Below are 23,572 nucleotides of genomic sequence, written 5' to 3'. Positions count from 1 at the left end.
CTCATGTTCAAAGAAAGCAAACTTCAGGTCCTGTGGAAACCAAATTCTTAAGACCTAAACTATTGTTAGTTCATTTTTGAGTGTCCCATGCTCCATCTGGTTTTGTAACCTGTTGAGAAGCTACATTTCTCTCCAGGTTTCCATCTCCAGCTCTGTCTTGACACTTCAGATATTTGATCTTTATCTAGTGGCCATTGAAAAGTCATGTGCCATATTTGGTCTTGCTTTATTTAATCTTTAAGAAAAATGTGCTGAGACACATTTTCCTGTGTTTCATAGCCTCCTGAATTCCATCTCAGGAGTATGAATCACATTCTCAGAAGTTGAGGGGTCATTATGAAATACTGTGCCTCATCACTGTGTTGTAAAAGTGCAGAATTATGGCTGCGCAGACCTTATACCTGGACTAAATTTATATTTCAAACCTGAAGTTCTTCTTCTGAGATTATACACACCTACTGCAATGATAAAACATTACAGTTTTGTAAACTGTAATGTTGATGCAAAAAAAACCCCCTACAAAACCAAAAAGCTGCTGCAGAAATGTAGAAAGACAGACTGACAGACTATACTTCAAGAGAAAACTTATAAATGTTGCAGATAGTATGAAGTTTACCTTAGTCTAAAATGTGTTTTAAGGGTATTATATCATCTGACCCCCTTTACATTTTTCTTTAGAATAGTTAGTTATTGGAACTGTTACGTAGTTGTGTGCTCTTATTATCTTAGTAATTACTACACAGTATGATTTTTTTCATTTTTAAGTGTGACCTGAGATAATATATTGCTCGCACTCACTTTCACGTATGGATTAGTCTTCACTGTGTTAAGTAAGAAATCAAATTATTTAAGGACTTCATTTAGAAATATGTAACATTTTTTACATTGATGAAGAATTGTCTTTATTTTTGTGTCTTTAGACTGTTCTGTATTGGAGGGAAAAGAACAGGATAAGATGATTGCATAGCACAGCACTTACCTTAAGATTGCATTAAAAAGACCTTTGATTGTCTTGTGTCTAAGCAGATCAGATGTATGTTATAACCTACAGATGTCTAAAAACTTTAAATACTACCCTCGCTCTTCGTGTGTTGCCTGATCTAGTTGAGAGGCGTCCCTGCCCACGACAGGGAGGTTGGATTAGATGATCTCTAAGGTCCCTTCCAGCCTAGGCCATTCTGTGATTTCTAAAACAACTTCTCAGCCATGTAGACTTTGCCAGGTGCATCTTACAAGCTGAAACAGTTAACTACAAATGTGCAGAATGCTTTTGCTCGTATTTACAAGCCTTATTTGATTCTTTCTATGCCAGAGTGTATGTAGTCTTTAGGAGTGAACAACAGTAAAATTGAAACACTTTAAAAAATTTGTGCACGCATCTGTTGGTAACGCTATACTATTTAAAGCAGCTAGAAAATTTACTGGTTTTGAGGAGTTGTGCTTTGTAAAGACCAGAGTAAAAGTTGCATCAGTCCTTAGTTCCCTTTTGCCCATATTTTTTTATTCTTAACTGTGCATTATTTTTCCACTGTTCTTTATAAATACTGAAAAAATTCTGGCCTATTAGAAAAGAGACTTTAAAACATTAAAACACTTGTAGTTTGCTCACTGAGTGTTCCCTAGCAATGAAATTTTTGAAAGTACATCTTGGGGTGATGGTACTCTGGCAAGTCTGCACTGCACCATTAGAACTATCTGCTCTAATGATGGTGGAAGAAGCTTGCTTTTCCACCAACTTGTTTCATTTCAGCAGGTATTATTAGTTTTTTGGTCAAGAACTTTGTCAGTATAACTACATCTGTGCTAGATTGTAACTGTTGTGGTAATTCATACCTCGTCCAAACTAGCTAGGCTGCAAAATTGGTGAGAAAAGATTTGTCCTAAAGATCTATCTGTTCTCCGTGGTTCCTTCCGAACTCTTCAAGATTGTTATGTCTTCAGCATATATAATCGCGAAATACAATTTTTAGTAGGTACTCCTGAAAAGTAGGTACATGTGAAAAGTTTTCTAAAATTTGATTGAATCAGGAATTTCTTTTAGGAATTCCTTTTTTTTTTTTCTTTTAGTGATCAAATGTGTTACTCTGGAATAAGACTTAATTCCATGCCAAATTGCACATTCTAGTTTTCTTTGAGTAGCAGAATCTTTTTTGTCTCTGTATTATACTTTACAACTAGTGAAAATTTTAATCCCCAGCCAAACCCAGGATTTTAGGAATAATTAAAAAAAAAATTCTGGATGGAAGGAGGGCTATTCTGTAAGTGCATGTAATCTAAGTGCTTAACATTACAAATGTCACATTTATAACTGTAGCTAAATGTTAGCATACTCTTCCTTTTTCTTTAATAAAAAAGTAGGAAAAAAAAAAAGCACCGCCTGACAACAAACACCGACCAACCAAACATGCACTTAATTATTTTTAACCTGTTGACCAAGCTCTTATTTCATTTTTTATGGATATCAAAGTAAAAAAATAATTAAATTAGTTCCAACCTTGAGAAGTTGACTTAGGGAAAACAAATATTATCTGCCTCTATCAGCAAGAGGTTGTAATGAAAAAGGAGAAAGTGAGAGTATCTTGGTTAGCAACAAACCCAAACCCTCTGAAGGAGGTTGTAGCTGTGTTGGCCACAAAGCTTAAGAAGTAATGACGAGACAACTTCTCTTTTTTATATTGCCATCTTGCGAATCTGTTAGGCTACTCCTTGTGACTGTACCTAATGTTCAGGTGTAACACCTTGTAGAACTTACTACTAAATCCAGTTACGCAGCTGAATTTGCATTTAAGACACTTCTTAGCAGATTGTGCCTGTGTAGGGATTCTGCCAAGACTATTCGGCTTTCTGTCAATAACATATTGAAGTTGATACCTCTAGCTGGGTATTTCAAGTACTATCTTATTCCAACTAATTGGTTATGGCTATTGGGTGAAAATAGCAATGGTAATACCAATGGCTTGGAATTAGTTTTAGTTTTCAGACATAATACAAAAGTTGATGCTTTTTCAGTAGACTAGCACCCTAGTTGAGTGTTTAACCTCTTTTTCTGATTGTCTTGTTGCCACTGCTGTTAAAAACTGGTCTCGTAAAACAAGTCAACACTGAAACTCTGAAACTTAAAATTGCATATATGGCTTATTTTTTGTAAGAGTACAAGGAAGATATGTTGTTTACCTGATCTTTCCTGTCTGACAGTGAAATATTTATTTTCATCTCTTTATGTATGCAGATACAGTCAACTCTGTGTACAACAGATGAGCCCTAGCTAATGCTATGATACCTTTTAGCTATGGTAATTTTAGGTAATGCTGCTTAATTTAGCCTGTGATAGGGAAGACTTAATATAATTTCTCTTGGCTTCAGTAGTATGTGCACATAGATAGCATTACTGTAGCTCAGATTATTCGCAATAGCCTGCTCACATGTTTGTATGCCAAACTTAATAGTGCATTTTTGGACGAGAAAATGTCTTGTAAATCTAAAATTCAAAGCTCACCAGAGGTAAGTGCATTTTAAGGAACAGAAATATAATTTGGAAGGTGAGCGATCCTGAAAAAAATCCAATTGCAGATCTACAGCAGAAGAAAACTTTGGAACTGTTTAGTCTGGTTTGCCAAACTTTACTATTGCACGGGAATTACTAGACTGGAAGAGTCTTAATGATTTGAATCTTTGTACAATTTTGCTTATTTAGTTTTTTTTCATCTAGGACGAATAAACGTAACATCTTACACCAGTGGTATGTCCAACTCTGGATTAGAAAGAGGAAATGCGGCATTTCCTGCTGTCCATGAAGCAGGAGGAACTAGGAGAGAAGACACTCTTACAGCAAATAGTAGGAGGAAAAGAGACTTGCTAAGCAAGTTCTCAAGCTTCTTGTTGAATGAATGGGAAGCAAGTAATTAAGCTCACTTGCAGAATATTTTCTAGCGTGGGCTAATTAAGTTACTCATCTGTAGTGGTGTTCTGATGCAAAGATGCTACTCAGGAAGGTCTTTCTAGTTTTTAGAGTGGATTTCTTTTGTTCAGGTGTAATGTTTCTCAATATAACACCTTCCCTCTAATCATGCCAACCAATAGCTTCCTATCATTAATTGCTGGCAGCAGATTGATTCTACAGGGCAAGGGGTATAATTATTAGCTATGGTTGAAAATGCTTACCCTTCTTACCCTGGGCAACCGAGGTGCTGCTAGCAATTAAAGGCAGTTAGCTGTTCGCTGCCTCACGTAAACATTCACAGCCAGTAATTATTACTACTTCACACTTCTTTGCCCTGAAGGAACTGAACTCCTCCAGTAGTGCTTTGTCATAGTCTGACTTTATTGTTTTTTTGTGTTGTTTTTTTTTTTTTTAAATTTCTCCTAGATTTCATTTCATTTATTGTAGTTTAACCTTCTTTTTTCTTTTGACCTCTCACAACTCATTTGGAACTTGTAACTGTGGTGAGAGTTGAACCTAGTTTGAGAAATACTTGCCGAAGGATTATAAAGTATTTAAATACTTCCCTCACCTAGAAAAAAAAAATTCAGTATGTTGAATTACCCCTTCATCTGTATGGCTGAACAGGTTTTTAAACCTCATGGAAAGGCTTTAGGGAAGGCAAAAATTCAATTGCTTTTGTAATCATCCAAGAGAAATTGCCCCTGTGCCAAAGAAGTTGGATTTTTTTTCCCACATTGACAGTGTTTTGGACAGATACATTAGTGTAGCTCAGACATGAGCAGTGGTTGATGAGTTCTTGCTTGTTTCAACATATGCTGTTCTATCTCTGCTTTATTTACTGCTCAGTGTAGAAGGCAGGGGTGTAGCAAAGTTGATGCGCTTATTCAAACTGCTCAGTCTATTTGATCTTTCCTTTTTGTTGATTATTTTGGCAGTCGCTGTTTTCTGGTCTCCTCTAAAGTCAGATTGGATTTCTGAATCAGATGCCATTTTTCTTATTAAAAAAAAGTGTAATTCAGATTGATTTTGATGCAAATAAATGAAATTTATTTCCAAATGCTAATATTGTATATTCCATCTTCTAATGTCTGAATAATTTTAAATTTTGGCCTTGTAATCCCTGGGTGATGTTTTGTAGTAGATAACGAAAGCAAAATTTTAATTTAGACTCATGCACTTTTTAGTTCAATTTTTTTCATACCAGTAGGCCAAGAACTCATGTTGTCTCTGTTGCTTTGTGGCATAGAATTGACCATTGTTTGCCCTCCTGGCCCCCAGTATGTTCCTTAATAAAGCCTAAAATACAGTTCATAGAATCACAGAATGTGTTGGGCTGGAAAGGGGCCTTTAAAGGTCATCTAGTCCAACCCCCTGCAGTGAGTAGGGCAGTTGTTAACTACATCAGGTTGCTCAGAGCCCCATGCAGCCTGACCCTGAATGTCTCCAGGGATGGGCCCTCCACCGCCTCTCTGGGCAACCTGTGCCAGTGTCTCACCACCCTCACTGTGTAGAACTTCTTTCTGATATGTAGTCTAAACCTACCCTGCTATAGTTTAATCATAGAATCGTAAAACAGTTTTGTCTGGAAGAGACCTTCAAGATCGAGTCCAACCTTTTCCAGCCCTGTCAACACCACTAAACCGTGTCTTCAAGGCAACATCTGCCCTTCTCTTAAACGCTCCAGGGATGGTGACTCAGCCACCTCCCTGGGCAGCCTGTGCCAATGACTGACAACCCTCTCAGTAAAGAAATTCTTCCTAATATCCAATCTGAACCTCCCCTGGTGCAAATTGAAGTAATTTCCCCTCATCCTATCACTTGCCACTAGGGATAACAGCCCAACCCCTGCCTCGCTACAACCTCCTTTCAAGTAGTTGTAGAGAGCGATAAGGTCTCCCCTCAATCTCCTCTTCTCTAGGCTAAACAACCCCAGATCCCTCAGCCGTTCCTCGTAGGACATATGTGCCAAATGCTTTACCAGCTTGGTAGCCCACCTCTGTGCCCTCTTCAGCACTCCAATGTCCCTCTTGTAGTGAGGGGCCCAAAACTGGACACAGTACATGAGGTGAGGCCTCTCCAAGGCTGAGTAGATGGGCATGACCACCTCCCTACTCCTGCTGACACCATTCCTGATACAGGCCAGGATGCCACTGGCCTTCTTGGCCACCTGGGCACACTGCTGGCTCATGTTCAGCCGGCTGTCCATCCACACCCCCAGGTCCCTCTCTGCCTGGCAGCTCTCCAGCCACTCCTGTCTAAGCCTGTAGTGCTGCCCGGGGTTGTTGTTGCCGAAGTGCAGGACCTGGCATTTGGCCTTCTTGAAACTTGTGGAATTGTCTCAGTGATCCAGCCTGTCCAGATCCCTCTGTAGAGCCTCCCTACACTCAAGCAGGTTGACACTTGCACCGAGCTTAGAGTCATCTGCAAACTTACTAAGGGTGCACTCTATCCCCTTGTCCAAAGCATTGATGAAGATGTTAAACAGGAGCAGCCCCAGTACTGAGCCTTGGGGGACACGGCTTGTGACTGGTCGCCAACTGTATTTAACTCCATTGACCACAACTCTTTGGACTCGGCTGTCTAACCAGTTTTTCACCCAGCAAAGTGTATGACCATCCAAGCCAAGAGCAGGCAATTTCTCCAGGAGAATGCTGTGGGCATTACTAAAGTCAAGGTAGACAACATCCACAGCCTTTCCTTCATCCAACCAGCAGGTCACCCTGATGTAGAAGATCAGGTTTGTTAAACAGGACCTGCCTTTCACAAACCCATGCTGACTGGGTCTCATCACCTGATTATCCTGCATTTGTTGCATGGTGGAACACAGGATGATCCAATCTATCAGCTTTCCTGGAACTGAAGTCAAGCTGACAGGCCTGTAGTTTCCCAGATCTTTTTTCCATCTCTTCTTATAAATGTTATATTGGCTGACTTCCAGTCAGCTGGGACCTCCCCAGTCTGCCAGGACTGCTGATAAATGGTGGACAGTGATTTGATAGGCACCTCTGCCAGTTATGTCAGTACTCTAGCATGTACCCCATCTGGCCCCATACATTTGTGGATATTGATGTGGAGCAGCAGGTCCCTGACCATCTCCTAGATTGTGGTGGGGATGTTTTGCTCCTGGCCCTCATCTCTTGGCTTGTGAGGCTGCCTTCCCTCAGTACACATGTTTCTACTACTAAAGACTGAGACAAAAAAGACATTAAGCACTCAGCCTTATCCTCATCCTTTGTCACTATATTTCCTCCTGGGTCTAGTAGGGGATGGAGGCTCTCCTTGGTCTTTCTTTTGTTATTAATGTATTTATAGAAGCTTTTCTTGCTGTCCTTTACTTTGAAAGCCAGATTAATTTCTAGCTGGGGTTTGGACCTTCTAATTATCTCCCTGCATAACCTAACATTATCCTTGTACTCATTGTGAGTGGCTTGCCCCTTCTTCCGGAGGCCATAAAGTCTCCTTTTTGCCTTGATTTTCAGCCAAATGTCTCTGTTTAGCCAGGTAGGTCTTCTATGCTGCGTGTTTAAAACCATTGCCCCTCATCCTGTTGCTACACACTTCTATAAACAGGAGTTTCATTCTGTTGCCTGGAATATAAATCCAGTTGTAACCTAAGTAGCCTCGCTCCATGTCGGCTCAGATCCTTTTTTTGTTTGAGGTCTCCTTTTTAAAAATATTTATAGATCACCTTTTGTAATGGAGCATTAAAAGAAACTCTGACAAACAGGAACGTGTTTGGACACTGGGTTGCAGTCCAGTAGTCTGGGGCAGACTGTGCCCCTGCACGTGGTAGAGCATGGAGAGAGATGGGAAAGCTGCCAGGGAGAGAGTTACTCTGTTATGTTCTTATTTCCAGTAGTGAGACTAAGGGAGATACTGTGTTCAGACCTTGACCTGAAGTCCAGCATTTTATGTCTGGCTTCTCAGACCTTACAGCTTTGTGTTTTATGATACTAGTAGTCTTCCTGAATTATTGAGATGGTAAATTGCCAAACAGTTGAGTGTTTCTCCCAGTAAAGAACCAATATTTAAATTAACCATGATCAGGTTTGTATTTGAGCCGTTGGAGGACTTTGTGCTACCCTTTACACAGTTTACCAAATTTCTAATTGGTATGGCAAAATTCAGTCTTGTTTATTGTTATTAGAAGTGGTTAACTTGATCTTCATGGAATTTATTGCCTTTGTTCATGCTGTGGCTATGTTTTGTTGTTGGCTTTTGGTTTTTTTAAAGTAGATGAGGTACTACTCGCTTTATTTAGTTTTTATTTCTTCCAAAGCTTTAAGCCTAACAGTTTTCAGGGAAGTAGAGGAGGGAGTCTGTTTAGGTTTTGTTTATGAAGCAATTTCATCCTGTTTTTTACAAATTGTTCCTGTGTTAGTGGGGAATCCTCTCCAGTTAGATTCTTGCCTTGTTTTCTGAGGAGCAAGTCTTAAAGTGCATATCAAGGTACACATTGCTAAGATTTCTCAGGTGTCAAATGAAGTAGATATCTAAATAAACGTAAGTTAAGCTTTGGTTATTTAAAGTGGTCTATATCCAGATGATGATAGTTGCATTTTTACATAAAAATCCCAAACCAACACAACAAAAGAAAACCAGACTAAGTTCCAGTTGGTGGTATAATCAGTGTTAAAGGTCCAGGTCTAAATACGCATAGGTGCCAAAATATTTCTTTTGGTGGTATTTACTATCTAGGTAGTATATCTACATAGATAGTATATCTAGTATATCTAGTATAGTAGATAGTAAATACTAGATATACTAAGTAGGTTTGAAAGCACAGAGAAATCTAGAGAACTTCTGTACTTTACCTGTTTGAAGGTCTTTAGCAGATATGTTTGGTTTCTTTTTCAGTATGCTTTTTTTTAAATTAATGTTTATATTGTACTATATAAGTAGTTTCATTTATAGATATCATTGCTAATGTAATAGAAATGACGCTTCTATTGACTTGCAAGTACCTCCTGCATGTTCATTTTCTCAAATTTTGTCAGCTTCCAATGCATTTATCATGGTAATTATTATCTGTTTTTACTTAAGACAGTAGCTGAAGCCAGTCTTTTGGATATTAACTTAAGCAGAAACGTTTTTCCTTGAGTTCTGCAGTTGGCTACTCAGTTGTAAATGATTTTTAGAAGCATATCTTCAGCAGAGGAGTCTTGGCAAATCTGAATTAAAAAGCATACAAAAGCCAATGTTAATTTCTTATTTGATAGAAATCCCACAGGAAGTGTTCATTATTATGATGTGATTGAAGGTATCTATTTGAGAAATATGGTTTTATTTATTTTTTTAAACAATTCCTAATTTTTACAGAATTTCTCAATTTATGCTTGTATTTCAGTGGCTGACTTGTGATGGTCAGTTTTGCTTACAAATAATTAGTAGTTCCTCAAGTTTCTTTTCTTTTTTTTTTTTTCCTGAAGTGTTTGTTACAACCAAATAGTCAGGATTGAAAGGAAACAGTCTCAGATAAATTTTACTTGCAAATTGTTTCCTATTCCACCAATCCAGAAATCATATCACAGTGTAACACCTCTTTTAGTGTAGCTTTAGATGAGGGTTGTTAGGAGTGGCCTGGTTTCTCTCCTTCTTTTTCGTAGCCCAGGAAGTATCGACTGGGGATGCTGGATGAAAGGATAGTTCCGGTGGGATCAAAAGCAAGAAAATCAAAGAACCCTATCGGCTGTCTGGCTGACAGGTGTAAAACAGGAGTACCCATCAATATGGTTTGGTGGAACAGAGTCACAGAAAACAATTTACAGGTAAAATTATTTTTTACTAGTCATTTTTTTAGTATTTTGGATGCTTTATTTTAAATGTTGGAAAATGTTAGAAGGAATTACTCCAAGTACGAGTTGAGATCAGATCAAACATTTATTTCACAAAATAGACATAGTGGCCCTCCAGGAGAGTAACTTGGAGAGGTTTTATTCTCTTCATCTATTGATGTGCTATGTGTTTGGCTTGATTATATTATAATCTGTGGAGAAGGAGCAAAAATAATTATTAAATGTATTCTAAAAGCAAACAAATACAGCCTTTTATTTTAATTTTCATATGAGGAAGGTTTCTACTGGTAAAATAAGTAATCTCTGTTGAAATGATTAACCCTTAATGCAAATAAATTCACTCAGTACAGAATTTGATGATGTAACGATCATGATCAGAAAGTGTAAATTCTTAATTTTTGTGTTGGGATGGTGTATGTTTCTCTAAATTCATGTTAAACTTTGTTGTTACTTTACTTTATTCCTAAATTTTTGTCAGCTCCTTATAAGGAGAGAGATGCAGGTGGATTTGAGCATTTCTGTACAGAAGTAACAAGTCGTCCTTGGAATGATAATGAAAGATAATTCTAGGTTAGGAGTCTGCTCCATATCCCTTAAAATGGGTGTTATTATTATTATATTTAGCACTTCTGCTTTTGATTCTTCAGAAATCGTTATTATAGTCTGAGGGTTATGTTCTTTCTGATGTTTTCTGAGTGAAATGAATAAACTGACAACATGCTTTTAACTAGAATTTGTGACCCATGAAGAGTTTCTTTTAGTTTGTGAGATTTCTGCCATGTAATGACTACCATAAAGCTTTTAGGAGGGCCCTTCCACATGCATATAATTTTGCAGTATTGATATCTGAAATTGGGAGTCAGGGGCAGCGTGCTGCCACCAACTGATGCTATGTTGTGTAGGGACGTTTGAGCTTAAGTCTGCTGGGGAAGCAACACAGCCACTGGTGGAGAAAAGATGAGGTGTAAAGAAACATTGCTGGAGGGCCCAGGTGAGGTTGCAGACGAGCAGCTGGAGCCTGTGAAGCACTACTTTTCTCAAAGGAGAGAAGATTGATAGATTGAGCATATCCTGCATAAACTAACTAGTAGGCAGTTACTCTGAGAAGAGAAAATCAGAACATTGGTCTTTGAATTTCAGGTGGACGTTAAAGGGCAGGGAAAACCCTGTTTGTACTCAAGTCCTTCATGGTTTCCTCTGCTGTTCGGTGTTGCAACAAGGTTTATCGTTGGTTTACTCAGAGCAGAAAAACTTAATGTTTCTGGAGGCTGGACGGCCAGTTGTCTGAGACTTGTAACTTCTGGCCAGGAACGATTGTCTTCTCGGTACCTGTGACCTCCAAAGTTGTGCTGAAAGCGTGGCAAGGGGAAGCTTAAGGTCCCCTGGCTTTCTGAGGTTAGCACCAATAGCTTGGTATTGGCTGCAGAGCCGTGTTGCTTTTGAAGGGTGCAATTCCAAGCTCCTTTATTGTGCCAGAATCTCAGCTATATCATTGATTTAAACTGTGTACAACGTAAGGTTTTGTGTTATACCATGCAATTAGATAGCTTCCCATGGAGATGTGGGACTTTGGGAAAATATGTGTATATGTGTATGTGGTGGAAATAAGAACAGAAGGATATTCCAGCCATAGGAAATAGAATTTGAGAAGAAACATGCAGGATTGCAGAGAAACAGCAGAGTCCGGCAAGAATGCAGAAAGATGTAAAAACAGACTGGAGGTGCTATTATGAGGTTATATAAAACTTTACGTATATGAGAAACCAAATTTTATTCTGATGTTTTCATTCTGATCGTTGTAAATCTTTTTATTGTAATGTGAACATTTACTAAGTTACCGTCAAAACGAAGCTTGATAAAAGCACAAAAAATGGCTGGAGAACATTGGTACACGAAAATACGTAAAAATGGATAGATTCATACTGAGATTTTGGATTGACCTTTTTCCTGCTTCATTATGTATGTAATCTGCAGATAGCATTGCAATGTTTTGAAGTACAGGCTGCTTAGAGGTTTTTTGCAGGTGTGAGTATAGGTTACACAAACTAAATTTTGGCTGATGGTAAGTGCTAAGCAATAAGCAAAAAGGTTAAATTGTGATGGAGGCACATCTGTTTGAGGGCCCATTTTTTTATTTTAAGATGAGAAAGCAGAATTAATGTCAGAATTGCTGAGGGCTTGCAGTGCTGGGCAGATGTCAAAGTTCATGTATCTATTTGAATGACTACTCTTCCAAATGGATGATTTAAGAAGTGACAATACACTATTCCGTGGTGCAATTTAGAGATTTTTGTCCAGAAAGTGGCAGTTTTAGAAAGCAAGGTAGTTTACAACGTATATTTTAAAACATCATAACTGTTTGTCATTCCTGACTATGAATTTATAATCCAGATATATTTTCTTTGAATGCTATGCATCAGTAAAAGTCAAGTCCACAATGTGAATTGTATTCTGGGTTGTGCTTTAAAAAAAAAACCAAAAAAAACCACAGAACAGATGAACAAAGAAAAATTGAAAAACTCCACCAAGCCAAAAGTTAATTCCATAGTGATATGCTCTACCCTGTATCAGGAGATATCCTGAGCTACTGTATCACCACGTGGTGTGTATTGTAATAGCAAATTGTAATTTTCCTTGAAATAGCAGGAATAGATACATTTTTAATTATACAGATCAGTTCTTAAGCTCCGTGAATAACTGATTGATTTTGTTTTCTTTCTTGAACACAAAAAAATTGTAGAAATGAATTTTTAAAATATTTTGCGTCAAGAACATGGACTTCTAAAACTTCACAGCTTTTACAGCTCTTGGCAGGATTTTTTGTTAGTGTGGAAACACCCCAGATTTTTCAAAGTTTACTTTTTAAATGACATCTACTTGCCAAATGTAACAAAACTTTGCTGGTAGATTTATTTGCCTGAGCCTATGTTCTGGCTTAAAAACAACTAAATCTTTAGCCAACACATTTTACCCAGTTTTAATGAAATTGGCTCTAACTCTTCTGCGGGAGCTTTAGTGCAGTATGGTTGACTATGCTGATGAATTGGCATTTATTAAAGCTTGTTGTACAGATGATGTGACAGCTTCTCACAGTAATTGCAGTAAGGTAGGGTATTGCACAGATTCAGTAGCGAGAGGGAAAGAAAAATTCATTGGAAGCCCTTGGTGACCTCCAGTATCTGCTGGGCTGCTCTGACATACTAGAATGTGTCCTTGGTTGATGTCATAGTTAGTAAGGAATCGCTCTGGAAATGGAGGGGTTATAACAACACTCTCTACGTCAAGTGATGCTCCTTGTATGGCACATCTGCCAATTTAAAAATGGCAGTGAAGACACCCTGAAAACCAACAAAAAATAACTGCACATAAGAAAACAAGCAATACTTTTGTGTGGTTTTGGATTCCTAAGAGATAGTTTGAAATCTGTGGCAAAATAGATTGGTAGAGGGCTGCCCTGCTTTATAGTGTGGGCATACTTGAGTGGTATTCTTCTGTAACCATGACAAGGTGATGCAATTTGGGATGTCAAAACAGATCGGCATGAACTTGGAGATGAAGGAGAACATAGAAAGAGAACAAAAAGGCTTGTATCCAGTTCTTAGCATGGTAAGTACATTAGCACGTTCTTGCAAAATTAAATGAAATTGGCCTACTTTTTGCTTTAGGTAGCTGGCTTTGAGCTTTGGTTGAACATTGGATCAGAGCTGATTTATAGTGCTAGAGCCACTGAAACAGAGGTGGTGGCTCTGCTGCTGCTGTGCAGCTCTGTGTTGTGTTGCGAGATGCTGAACTGGAAATGAGAGAAAGAGGGAGAGCGAGAAGGGTGGTTTCCAGTATTCCTGTGGGATCCCTGCATGACCTTCATGACTTCATAGCACTTCAGGAATTCATGTATGAATGAACGTAGCAGTGGGGCCTTCGGAGTTTGTCACCAAGGAGTGTAAAGACAAATCCTATGTTATGAAATTGATTGTCAATGAAACAGGAATTTTCATTTTGCTTTTGGATTACAGAAATGTGTTGATACATGTGACTCATCAGCGTACAGTAATGCCGCACACTGCTGTGTGGCTCTCCCAGCCATGGTCTTCATCTGCACTTTACGTTATGGAACCTTGAAGTATTTTTTGGTGGTACCCGTAAAATATTTGTTTCTTCCCCTCCATGCTCTGTTTTAATTATATTTCCTTTCTTATCTTTAAAAGCATAAGACCACTAGACAGGTAAACTCTGTGCTGAATGGTGACACTAATAAGTTGGTTTATGGTCCCCTGCACTTTTTGCTTCTCTTGTGGTTCCATCCTTGCTAATTGTATCATGACTAAATTCATGTGTGTGGTTTATAGCACTTTGTATTATCCTGATGTGCAGAAGTGTAGAAATTGGTTTTGTGTTTGAAGCTGAGTGCACTCAGTTTTGTAGCCTGTCCTTGGAAGTTTCTTTGCAAAAGTGAATGAAAAGAGGCTCTTCTTGTAATAGCAAATTGTAATTTTCCTTGTGATGGAAAGAGTCTCAGAATAGGGTATTTTGGTGAAACGTGGTTATTCTGGTAAGAATACGTGAAGCAGGTATTAATTCAAATACTGCTTAGGAAAGTTGCTTTCCTGCTTTAGTTTGACAGTGTTTTTATCGATATACTGGGAGAAGGGGGATGAGATTTAAACTGACTGAGATGAAACTGGATAAGAGAAAAAGGAAATGATGGTAATTATAGTAGATATACGAGTTGGAAATTACTTTAGGTGGGTTTCTAGGAAAATCTAATATGGTTGACAAATCTGTACCTGTTTCTCTTTAAGGCTGTTTGTTGAAAACATTACAAAATTATTTCAAAAAATTGATTATGTGCCTTTTTATAATAGATTTCCACTTGAAACTTAAAATACAGGTTTTAGTTTGTTGCATAGTGCAGATAGTGCTAATGGGCTTTGTATTTCTTGTTTGGGCTTTACAAAGTGCATTCACTGCTTTTGTTTTTAACATCACAGTGTTGTGTAATTCATTACATGTCCTCTATTTCTTGCATCTCCATTACACCCAAGGTTTAATAAAAGCCTTGAATACCTTTTTTTACCAATCCTGACCTACTCAGACTTAAAATTTTAAGCCTGGTCTTGCACATATAAATTACTTTACTCTGAGATTAATTTGTTTTAAAACTGCCTCTAGGAAGTTTAAATGTAATACAGAATGAAGAAAATGTTTTTTGCTAATTAGATACAGATTACTTTTATTCTTACAAAAAATAATATTTTTTTTTACTGTAAAAATACCCTGTAGGATTTTAAAGCATAGTCCCTTTTTAGACAGGTTTTCAAGCTTACCATTTATCCGAATGTAAAGCTGGCGTTGGAATTTACACTTTGTGTTATGAGTTGCCAGAGTGAAAGTAGGATATGTTTCCAGACCAGGATCACCCTTTTTTGAATTGAGATCCATTAAGAATGTGGCTTCCTAATTTTGGTGTATTTGCATTCTTATTAGTGCAAAATAGTTTGTCCCCAAAGTTTGGAAAAAATAATGAAAAGATTAATTGTTAAAAACCTAATAGTGATGTTCCATTCCCTTGCTTAGTCTAGTCTAGTCACTTAGTCTAATCTAGTTACTTAGTCTAACCTGCATGCTAGGAAAATGTTTTGGATATACTTTTTATTATTTTGTGGGAGACAGCACTTGTATGCTTTTGGAAATGTTTTAAGAACTGTAACTTCACATGGATGTTTCATGTTTAAATGTGACCTGGGGCTTAATCTTCAGATTTTCTGACAGTTTTAACTGTTTTCGACCAAAAATTACTAAATTTTGTAGTACTAGTTTATGATTAGTTTATTAATGGCTGGGGGCTGCAGAGCTCAGGTATTTTTCTGTGTTTAGAAAACAGCTTTAATGTGGAAAGGTCTTTTAAAACTGGAACCAAAATTTAAATCACTTTTTAACCAAGGGGAAGTCTTTGATTACAATTTCATGTTGGTAATATCACAGAGAAATTAAACAGGCTTTTATAATAAATGGTTTAGCTGTGTAAATCTGATCTGTTTACTCTTATAAAAAGCTTACACTGAAGTTATATAGAAACAACTTAAGATTATCAGGCCTTGATTCTGATCCTGGATTGTGATACCAAAAAATGGAATGAAAACTGAATTTCTGTCAGGCTTAATCCACTGCGGTTTAATTCTGAAGTGTAAACCCACACTGCTCTAGCAAGTTCCTGGGTTTGACTATTTCACTTGCATAAACTAAAACACCTACCAGTTAAAGTGGAGCTCTCGAGCAGCTTGGATATTTAGGTGACTTTTTAGAGACAAAAACTGGTCTGTGAAAACTCGCAGAATGCATTTAGAAATAAAAAGCAGCCCCGTTCTGTAGGCAGCCACTGAATCACCTTGTGAAAGTGGTTAGAGTTTAGCCAGAATGACATGGATTGGATTTAGAGAACTCTCAGTTGCTCTAGGAAAGGCTGAGGTTATCTCCCAGAAGGTGCCTTTCCCTCCACATGGGTGCTTCAGTTTTTTGCAGTGTCCTGCCCTTGATGCCCGGTACTGCCTGGCATGGTGTTGAGGTGTGGGGTAAGAGCTGTGCATGTCTCGGGGCTGGTTTTAGCAGTGCAAAACCGATTCCAACATAGTTCTTTTGAAATGTCATGGGTTTAGCAAGATGCTACAAATTCTGTCCTTGCTCTTGTTTTGGTTAATGACGACTTTTCAACTCTGTTGCTCCTGGGACAAATTCTTTTTGGCTCTTTACCACCTCTGTCATTTTCTCCAGTTTGAATGTGAATTTGGCTGAATTGTTATATGCCAGATTTTATCTAGAGGAACACCATTCCCTCAATTATTCCTGTACCTAAAATTTAGATAAGTCCAGAATATTACCTTTGGAGCTTAAATGTGTCAGTTATTTGTTTCCAGTCTCTGTAATGCAACTTAGCCTTTGTTATGCTGCATTAGTGCACACCTTAACAAGTTTTCCTGAACCTAAAGGTAACTGAAGAGTTTTAAGATTCTTATGAACTTTTTACCCGTGTAAATCAAAGTGGTTTGCCTCATCAGTTTACGTATTTGGTTATTCAGACACATGCACATGAGTAATATGTAATGTCGTAAGGTGGTTAGCAGTTAAAATTTATTGTGTGATTAAAGGTGGAATATTCTTCCAATTTGCTTTTAAACCTGAGTGTGCTCTTCAATTTTACAACTTTTAGAATCCTTTTTCTTTCTAGTGCTATGAAATACATTAACACTATGATACTTGCTTGAAGTATTCAAATACATATATTAAACCCAAATTAACACAGAAAAAGATACTTTTCAAATACTTCACTGTCTAAATTAGTGTTTTGTAATCACACTTCTAATTTGACACTAACCTAACTTCTCTGATGTCGCTTTATTCCTATTGGTAAAAGTCAATATTGATAATTTAACTAACAGTTGATGTATTTGGTAATTTCAAAAATTCCTAAAACCAAATCAAATATAATTTGCTTTAAAAAAGCAAGTGGATCATCTTAACAGTATCCTCTACCTATTGGGAGTTGTTACTGTCTTCTTATTTTACTTCTTTTGTTTAGACACTTTTGAGAGGTACTTCAAAGATTACTAAGTAAACCTAACTTCAGAAGTTAATAATCTTCAAAATTTTCAGCGTGTTCATGCATTAATTGATTTTATTTCTTGGCTTAGTTTCTTTTATATTCCACTACCATCCCTTGTAATTGGCTGTCCAATAATAAGATTTTTGCCTTTTGAGCTCTAATTAGGATTTTGTTTTTCTAACCCTCCCTGCCCCCAGAAAAACCTGAAAACCCCACCCAAAAACTGCAACTCCCTGTGCACAGGTTAAAATAGAAATTAAAAGTTGATTGTGTGGTATGTTTTATATACTAATATGTACTAATAGTCAGTGTTTGATGGTTGCTCTGCTGCCATTTTTTTCTGTGGTACCAGGTTAAGCCTCATTACTAAAGGTGCTATTTAAATGGATAGGTAATTAAAACAAGTTAACTTCACCAAAAGGAACATATAAGCCCATTTGAACTAGAGGGGGGGATGACTTCTTTAGTAGGAATCATTTTTACTACTTTAATTTGAAACTTCTACTTAGTTTGAGAGGAAATTGTAAAGTCCCATCAAAATAGTCTGTGCAGCAGTGGCAAGGCTTTCTCAGGGTCAGGGCTGTTCTCCAACTTTATAATGTAATGCTTATGGGAAGCCTTTTGCAAAGCATTTGTGTGAACTTTATATCAGCTGTTCGTATGGAAAGTTTACTAAAGCAACTTCAGATGCAAGCTAGAAAAACATGTATTTTTGTTGTGCAGACCAGTATCTGCTGTTCTTGTCGGCAAGCTTATGTAACTTAAAAATATCCCCTGCACTCAGTAGTCTTGCCTAGAAAATAGGCACTGACCATCTCTTCACATTTAAAATAAACATTTAATTTACATTTGTTTTTAAACAGACACCAAATCCTTCTGCAAGTGAGTTTATTCCTAAAGGAGGATCAACCTCCAGGCTGAGTAATGTATCCCAGTCAAGTATGTCTGCCTTCTCTCAAGCCTTGTTCTCTCACCCCTCCATGGGAAGTCCTGCTACTGCTGGGCTAGCACCAGGTAAGTTGAGAGTAATGATTTGCAGTGCAGCTGCTTCTTTTCACTTAGAATTACATCAAACATAACCCTGTATAGGTAGTGCTCGGGTTTGTCGGATGTAAGTATAGCCACATTCTACTTGAGCCCTTAATTTTAAGCCATTCTTCAAGTATAGAAGTGCAAGAACTTGGAGTTCATCAACAGAAATCACACTGCAGGCTGTGAAATCTGTTCAGCCACAGCAGTACTGGAATTAATTCAATCTGACTTACTCTGCTGTTTCTGGGGAAAAGGGGCGCTAAGTTATCTTCTGCTGTGCTCTTTGGGGTTCTTGCCAGAGCAATACCTGATGATTTAAACTACCTCTGGTCTAGAAATGTGCTGCAGTCTACAGTGATTATGTGCTCTTATCTGTTGACACATTGATCTGTTCTTTTGATTTGTTTCTAGAGTATGTAATTATTTTCTACTTCTGTATTGTAATTGTTTTCTATGTTAATGGGTATATATGAGGATTTAAAAATCTCAGTGAACCACAAAACGTAGAAGATAAGCTTATTCAAAAATAATTTGTCTTGCAAAGTAGTGTTCAGTGTTATCTGTCATATGTAGTCTCACTGTAAAGACTGATTTATGATTATTTCCCATGTCTAAAACTCTTACTGAAATGTGTTCTGTGCAGTCATACCATTCTTAGTCAGTTTTTTTTTTACACTTAAAGTTCAAGCTCTTTATGCATCTTTTGGACTTCTAATCTTAAAAAGTTAGCTTCATTCTAGTATGTATTTTTTTTTTTAATAAAACAAAATAGCTTTAAGATAGAACCAACAGATCTGGATATAGCAGATCGCAGACCTTTTTGCAAGTTTCTGTACACACTAAACCTTTGACAATCTCTTGTGGCATACAAGCAGCATTAGGTAGCTGCCAAAAGGCAGAGGGGCAAATATCACAAATAATTGGGGTTTTAAACCAGTTTTCAAAATGGGATAAATCTCGGTGTCAATGTGAAAGAAGCCGGCACCTAGCTTGTGTATTGTAACTGTTGGAACAGGCTAGGAAAGTGATGGATGCCTCTGCTGACCAAAAGAGTATGTTGCAGTGCTGTGTCTGCTCCATACGATCTTGCGCTGTACGGTCTTACTGAAAAACTGTTGTTGCCTCTCAGCCTTGTCACCTGGATTGAAAAGTGTATAAAGGAGTAAATAGAATACAGTAAAATGATCTACTTTTGGAAAGTGTCCAGTGGGATCTCAGAGGGATCCTCCACAGTCCAATTTCTTTACTATCTGTAAGTAATACGTGAAAGGATAAGTAACACTTTTGATGAAAGAGGTTCATACAACAATCTGAGCTCCAAGAAATATAGATGCCAATGCTGAAAACTATCTAGGTTCAAATACTGTTGTTGATGGATGAAATGGATGGGGGAGTATTCACAAGAGCTAACTTCAGGCTGAGCTGGCTTGTTTCCCTGCTCTTCCTTTATAATAAAAAAGAGAATATAATTTGGTGTAGGGATCTGGGTTGGATGCTCCTAAAATCTCTAGAAGTTTCTTTTTTATTGTCTGAATCTGAATGCCCCTTGTAAATAATACTGATAAATATTATTTTTATTTAAATGGTTTAGCTGTCAGTAGTATACATCCACAAAACATCAGCTACCTCAAGGTGAGTTAAGAGGTGCTTTTTCTAAAAGATTTGGCTCTTAAATAAGAAACAATGTGTGTGAGGAAGCTTCACCATTTAGGTCATACTGGATAACAGAATGAAAAAAGACTTAAATACGTTTTGAAATTTTCATTAAAAATTAATGTTGGTATCTGTTAGCTTTCAGTAAGTGAAAACAAATTCAGATGAAACCCATGTAAAGAGTTTGTAAGAATTTTCCTTTAAATAAGTAAGCCTCCTTCCAGTTAATTAGTGTATATTCTCCACCAGAATAATGTTCAGGAAATGTGTGAGATTTAAGTGTTTGCATGGGATTAAAATTGCTTCTAGTAGTTTACAGTGTACTGGAGGAAATTAATTTTCATAAGAAAGAAGGAAATGTAATAAGAATAATTTGTTGAAAGCTCCATAGTTTAATTCACCTTCTTCAGTATGAAGGAAATTAAGTTCTTTCATATCTTTAATTTCTGAGATTTCCCTAAACGTAGCTGTAAATCAAAACCGCTTTTGTCATCTAGTATTTCATAGGTAACTGTTGACAAAATTGATTGTGAAAAATATTTGTTCTGCCTGTCTTATCAACAGTACTGCAGAAATACTGGAAAAAATGACAACTGAAACCTAACGTTCTTCAGTAGATAACTTGTATCCACACTTGACATATCCATTAGGGCGTAGCATGGAAGAAGGTTACTCCCACTTTTACATGTATTTACTTAGGTAACTGCTTTCTAGCACAGAGTCAGTGTTCATCTCGTTAGCCTTTAACAGAACATGAAAACATAGTGAGATAAAACATGACTTACACAAATAGCTGGAAAAAATTGTCCTACTGAAGAGCTTTTAACAGATCTTCACTCTCTCCAAATCTTCTTTCCTTAAGCTCTTCTGACTAATTAATAATTTTTGCTCCTCCCCATTCCCTTGCTAATAATTGCATCCTGTTTATCATTTTTATGAGGAATTTAGTGAGTTGCTGACAATCTTCAAATAGTATGTTTGCTAACAAGTTTATTTCATCCAGTTCTGTGTAGCGATTTCAGAGTAATAGTTCTATTAGAATATGCAGCAAAACATGCGAAAGAAATTAATGAATGTCATCGAAGTGGTAAGACGTCATTGCTGTGTTAAACCTGAGGGAGCACAGATATCTAGTCCTCAGCAGAGAAAAACTTTGGCTGGCTTGGATTTGCTTAAGCTAGGCTGTAGCTGAAGAGTGATGCCTTTGTCATTGGTGGGAATGACAGCAAATTGCTTTTGCTCCTGTATTTAGTCCAATACAGGCTCTGAGCTTACGCAAGACTGTAAGAGGTTGTATTTGTGCTGCCAGTCTGAACCTGCAGGAGCACAAAGGCAATGTGCTTGTGTCCAGTTGGCACATCTCCAGTCATGACGAGCTACAAGAATGCAGTTCTTGGAGCTCATGACCACAGCTGGAAATGGGCACTTGCAGCTGAGGTGGTTTGAGTGGCCCTAAGGCCTCAAGAGCTTGCTCCAGCCTCCTGTATCAAGTGTGGTGCAGCTGTTCTGCTGAGAAAGTTCCATAGTCATGCCAGATGAATACAAGAGAGAAAGAAGGGTGAACAGACTGTAAAATTAGTTTATCCCAAATAAAATTGAGGAGAAAAAACTTACAACTCTAAAGCTGTTTGGGGCATTAAGCAGATTTAATTAACTTGGAAATGCACAGCTATGATGCTAATGACCTGATAGGGAGCTTGTAATAAAAAGAAACATATAGTGAATTTAAGGATGCTACTTGAAAGCAGTAATTGAGATAGCCTGGTTTTATTATTTACTGCATTTAGGCATTCCTCAGAATGTACCTAGTATTTGTAAGAGTATCTCTAAAGTACAAAACATTATAGTAAGAAAATGGTATATGCTTAGTTTTTCACCTCTGAACGTGTTATGGTCCATAGAGCTGGTTGTAGATGAGTATATTGGTAGGCAAAGGTAAGAAAGTATAGATGTGGAACATTTATTGGATTCCTCTGTTTTTTAAAAGTTGTAAATGGTGTAGGCTGGCTGATTTGCATACACGAGTTTAATGAAATCCTGCTTCGTTAAGTTGTGAACTTAATTGAATCACAAAAATTGTAGACGCTGAGTCCTTAATGAAAGTACATGCTCGATGTCCTTTGTTGATCCTGTTTATCTGTACGAATTCTCAGTTTCAGAACACAACATAGCTTTTAATTCAGATACGTTGCATGCTACAAAGCTTTGTTAAGTGTTAATCTCGTAAAGTATCTTTGAGCACTGTCTCAAATGAATTTCTAAGTCTACTACTTCTCTTTCCTCAGTCCCAATGAAACTTCAAAAATAAAAAACAATGCAAGAAGTGAAAATATAACAATAAATAGGGATATGTAAGTATGACCTCTACCTAAAATGAGAATAGCAGCAGGAGCTCCAGGTATGTGTAGGTAGCCTGTACAGTCACTGTGAATATTGTGAAATGACCTTAAAATCCCATAACTGTATCTGTATCTGTGTTGGTATGATACTGTGACAGTTCTGATTTTCAGATGTAAATAAATGTGACGTGAAAGAAGCCCTTTGTCCTTGCAGTTTACCTTTCAAGATGGTATTTGACTTCTTCATGAAGGGTATTAAGATTCACCAAGATGAGGACTGGGGAGTCACTTTTACTGGTAGATAAGTCTCAGGACACTTTAAAGCAGTCTTTTTGGTCACTTTTAATATAGGGGAACACTACATGATTTCATAGGGAAAGCTTAGAAGTGGTTTGTTGTTTTTGGGGTTTTTTTGTCAGGATCACTGGTATGTTAGATATGTATATAATAAATCAGATTATTCAAAGCACTTTTTTTTTTCTTAGGCCCTTAAGTGACTAAGTGTTTATATAAATTAAGCTATTGAAAACAACATATCTAGTTCAGTGAGAGGTGATGCCATATTCACCACATTGTTACCATCATATGTTCAGGACCATCTTTTTCCTTCAATATCAGTCAGTAGGAATATATGTTCACCCTTTAATACAGCCGTTTTCATTTGTTTTCCTCTAATTCTGGGTGGGTTTTTTCGTGGTTAAATATTAAGGTTTTAACTGAAATACTAAGGAAAGTGGTGAAATCCTGCTTGAGTATAGGCACCCACTTATTTCCTTCTGTCAGTACTTAGCTATACATCGGTTTCACTGTATAAAAAGCTTTTAATTTCTTTCCTTTTTTATGTGCTGTTCAGCTCCTAGTTATTAATTCTTATTTATTTAGACTCTGGAGGATTTAATGCAGGTCTGTCAGAGTCTATGACCTTGGATATTTGCCCGCACAGCACTAGCAGCAAATTTCTTGTAACTTGCTATAGTAGCATAAAACTAAACTGTAGTCACATTTCTTTCATATCCGGAACTTGTTCTGTACATTGTCAAATGAGAAGCCTGTGTGTTCTGCTCGTCAGATGATTTTCACTGAACTGTCAATGTACTTCCAAAATCAGACCTAAGTGAGGCTGGAAGGGTGTTTGAAGGGATTTGTGTAACTCTGACTGTCTTCCTTTTCTTTCAGTTTTGTGTTAATACCCAAGCAGTGACATTAAGGATTA

The 23,572-nt window shown here is 37.4% G+C and overlaps 1 protein-coding gene across 1 annotated transcript in view; it reads left to right on the top strand.

Moving 5' to 3' along the window:
• PAN3 (PAN3 poly(A) specific ribonuclease subunit) overlaps positions 1-23,572 on the top strand; it is a 62,064-nt gene that overhangs the window by 5,826 nt on the left and 32,666 nt on the right. The window contains exons 4-5 of the mRNA XM_009877958.1: positions 9,550-9,711; positions 18,199-18,349. Coding sequence (XP_009876260.1) covers positions 9,550-9,711; positions 18,199-18,349 — 313 coding nt within the window. The remainder of the gene's footprint in view (positions 1-9,549; positions 9,712-18,198; positions 18,350-23,572) is intronic.

Source organism: Apaloderma vittatum, unplaced genomic scaffold (assembly GCF_000703405.1).
Source record: "Apaloderma vittatum isolate BGI_N311 unplaced genomic scaffold, ASM70340v1 scaffold2741, whole genome shotgun sequence".
In the NCBI taxonomy this organism is placed as follows: Eukaryota; Metazoa; Chordata; class Aves; order Trogoniformes; family Trogonidae; genus Apaloderma; species Apaloderma vittatum.
Note: the sequence above shows the minus strand (reverse complement) of the source record. Positions and strands in the feature narration are given on the sequence as shown.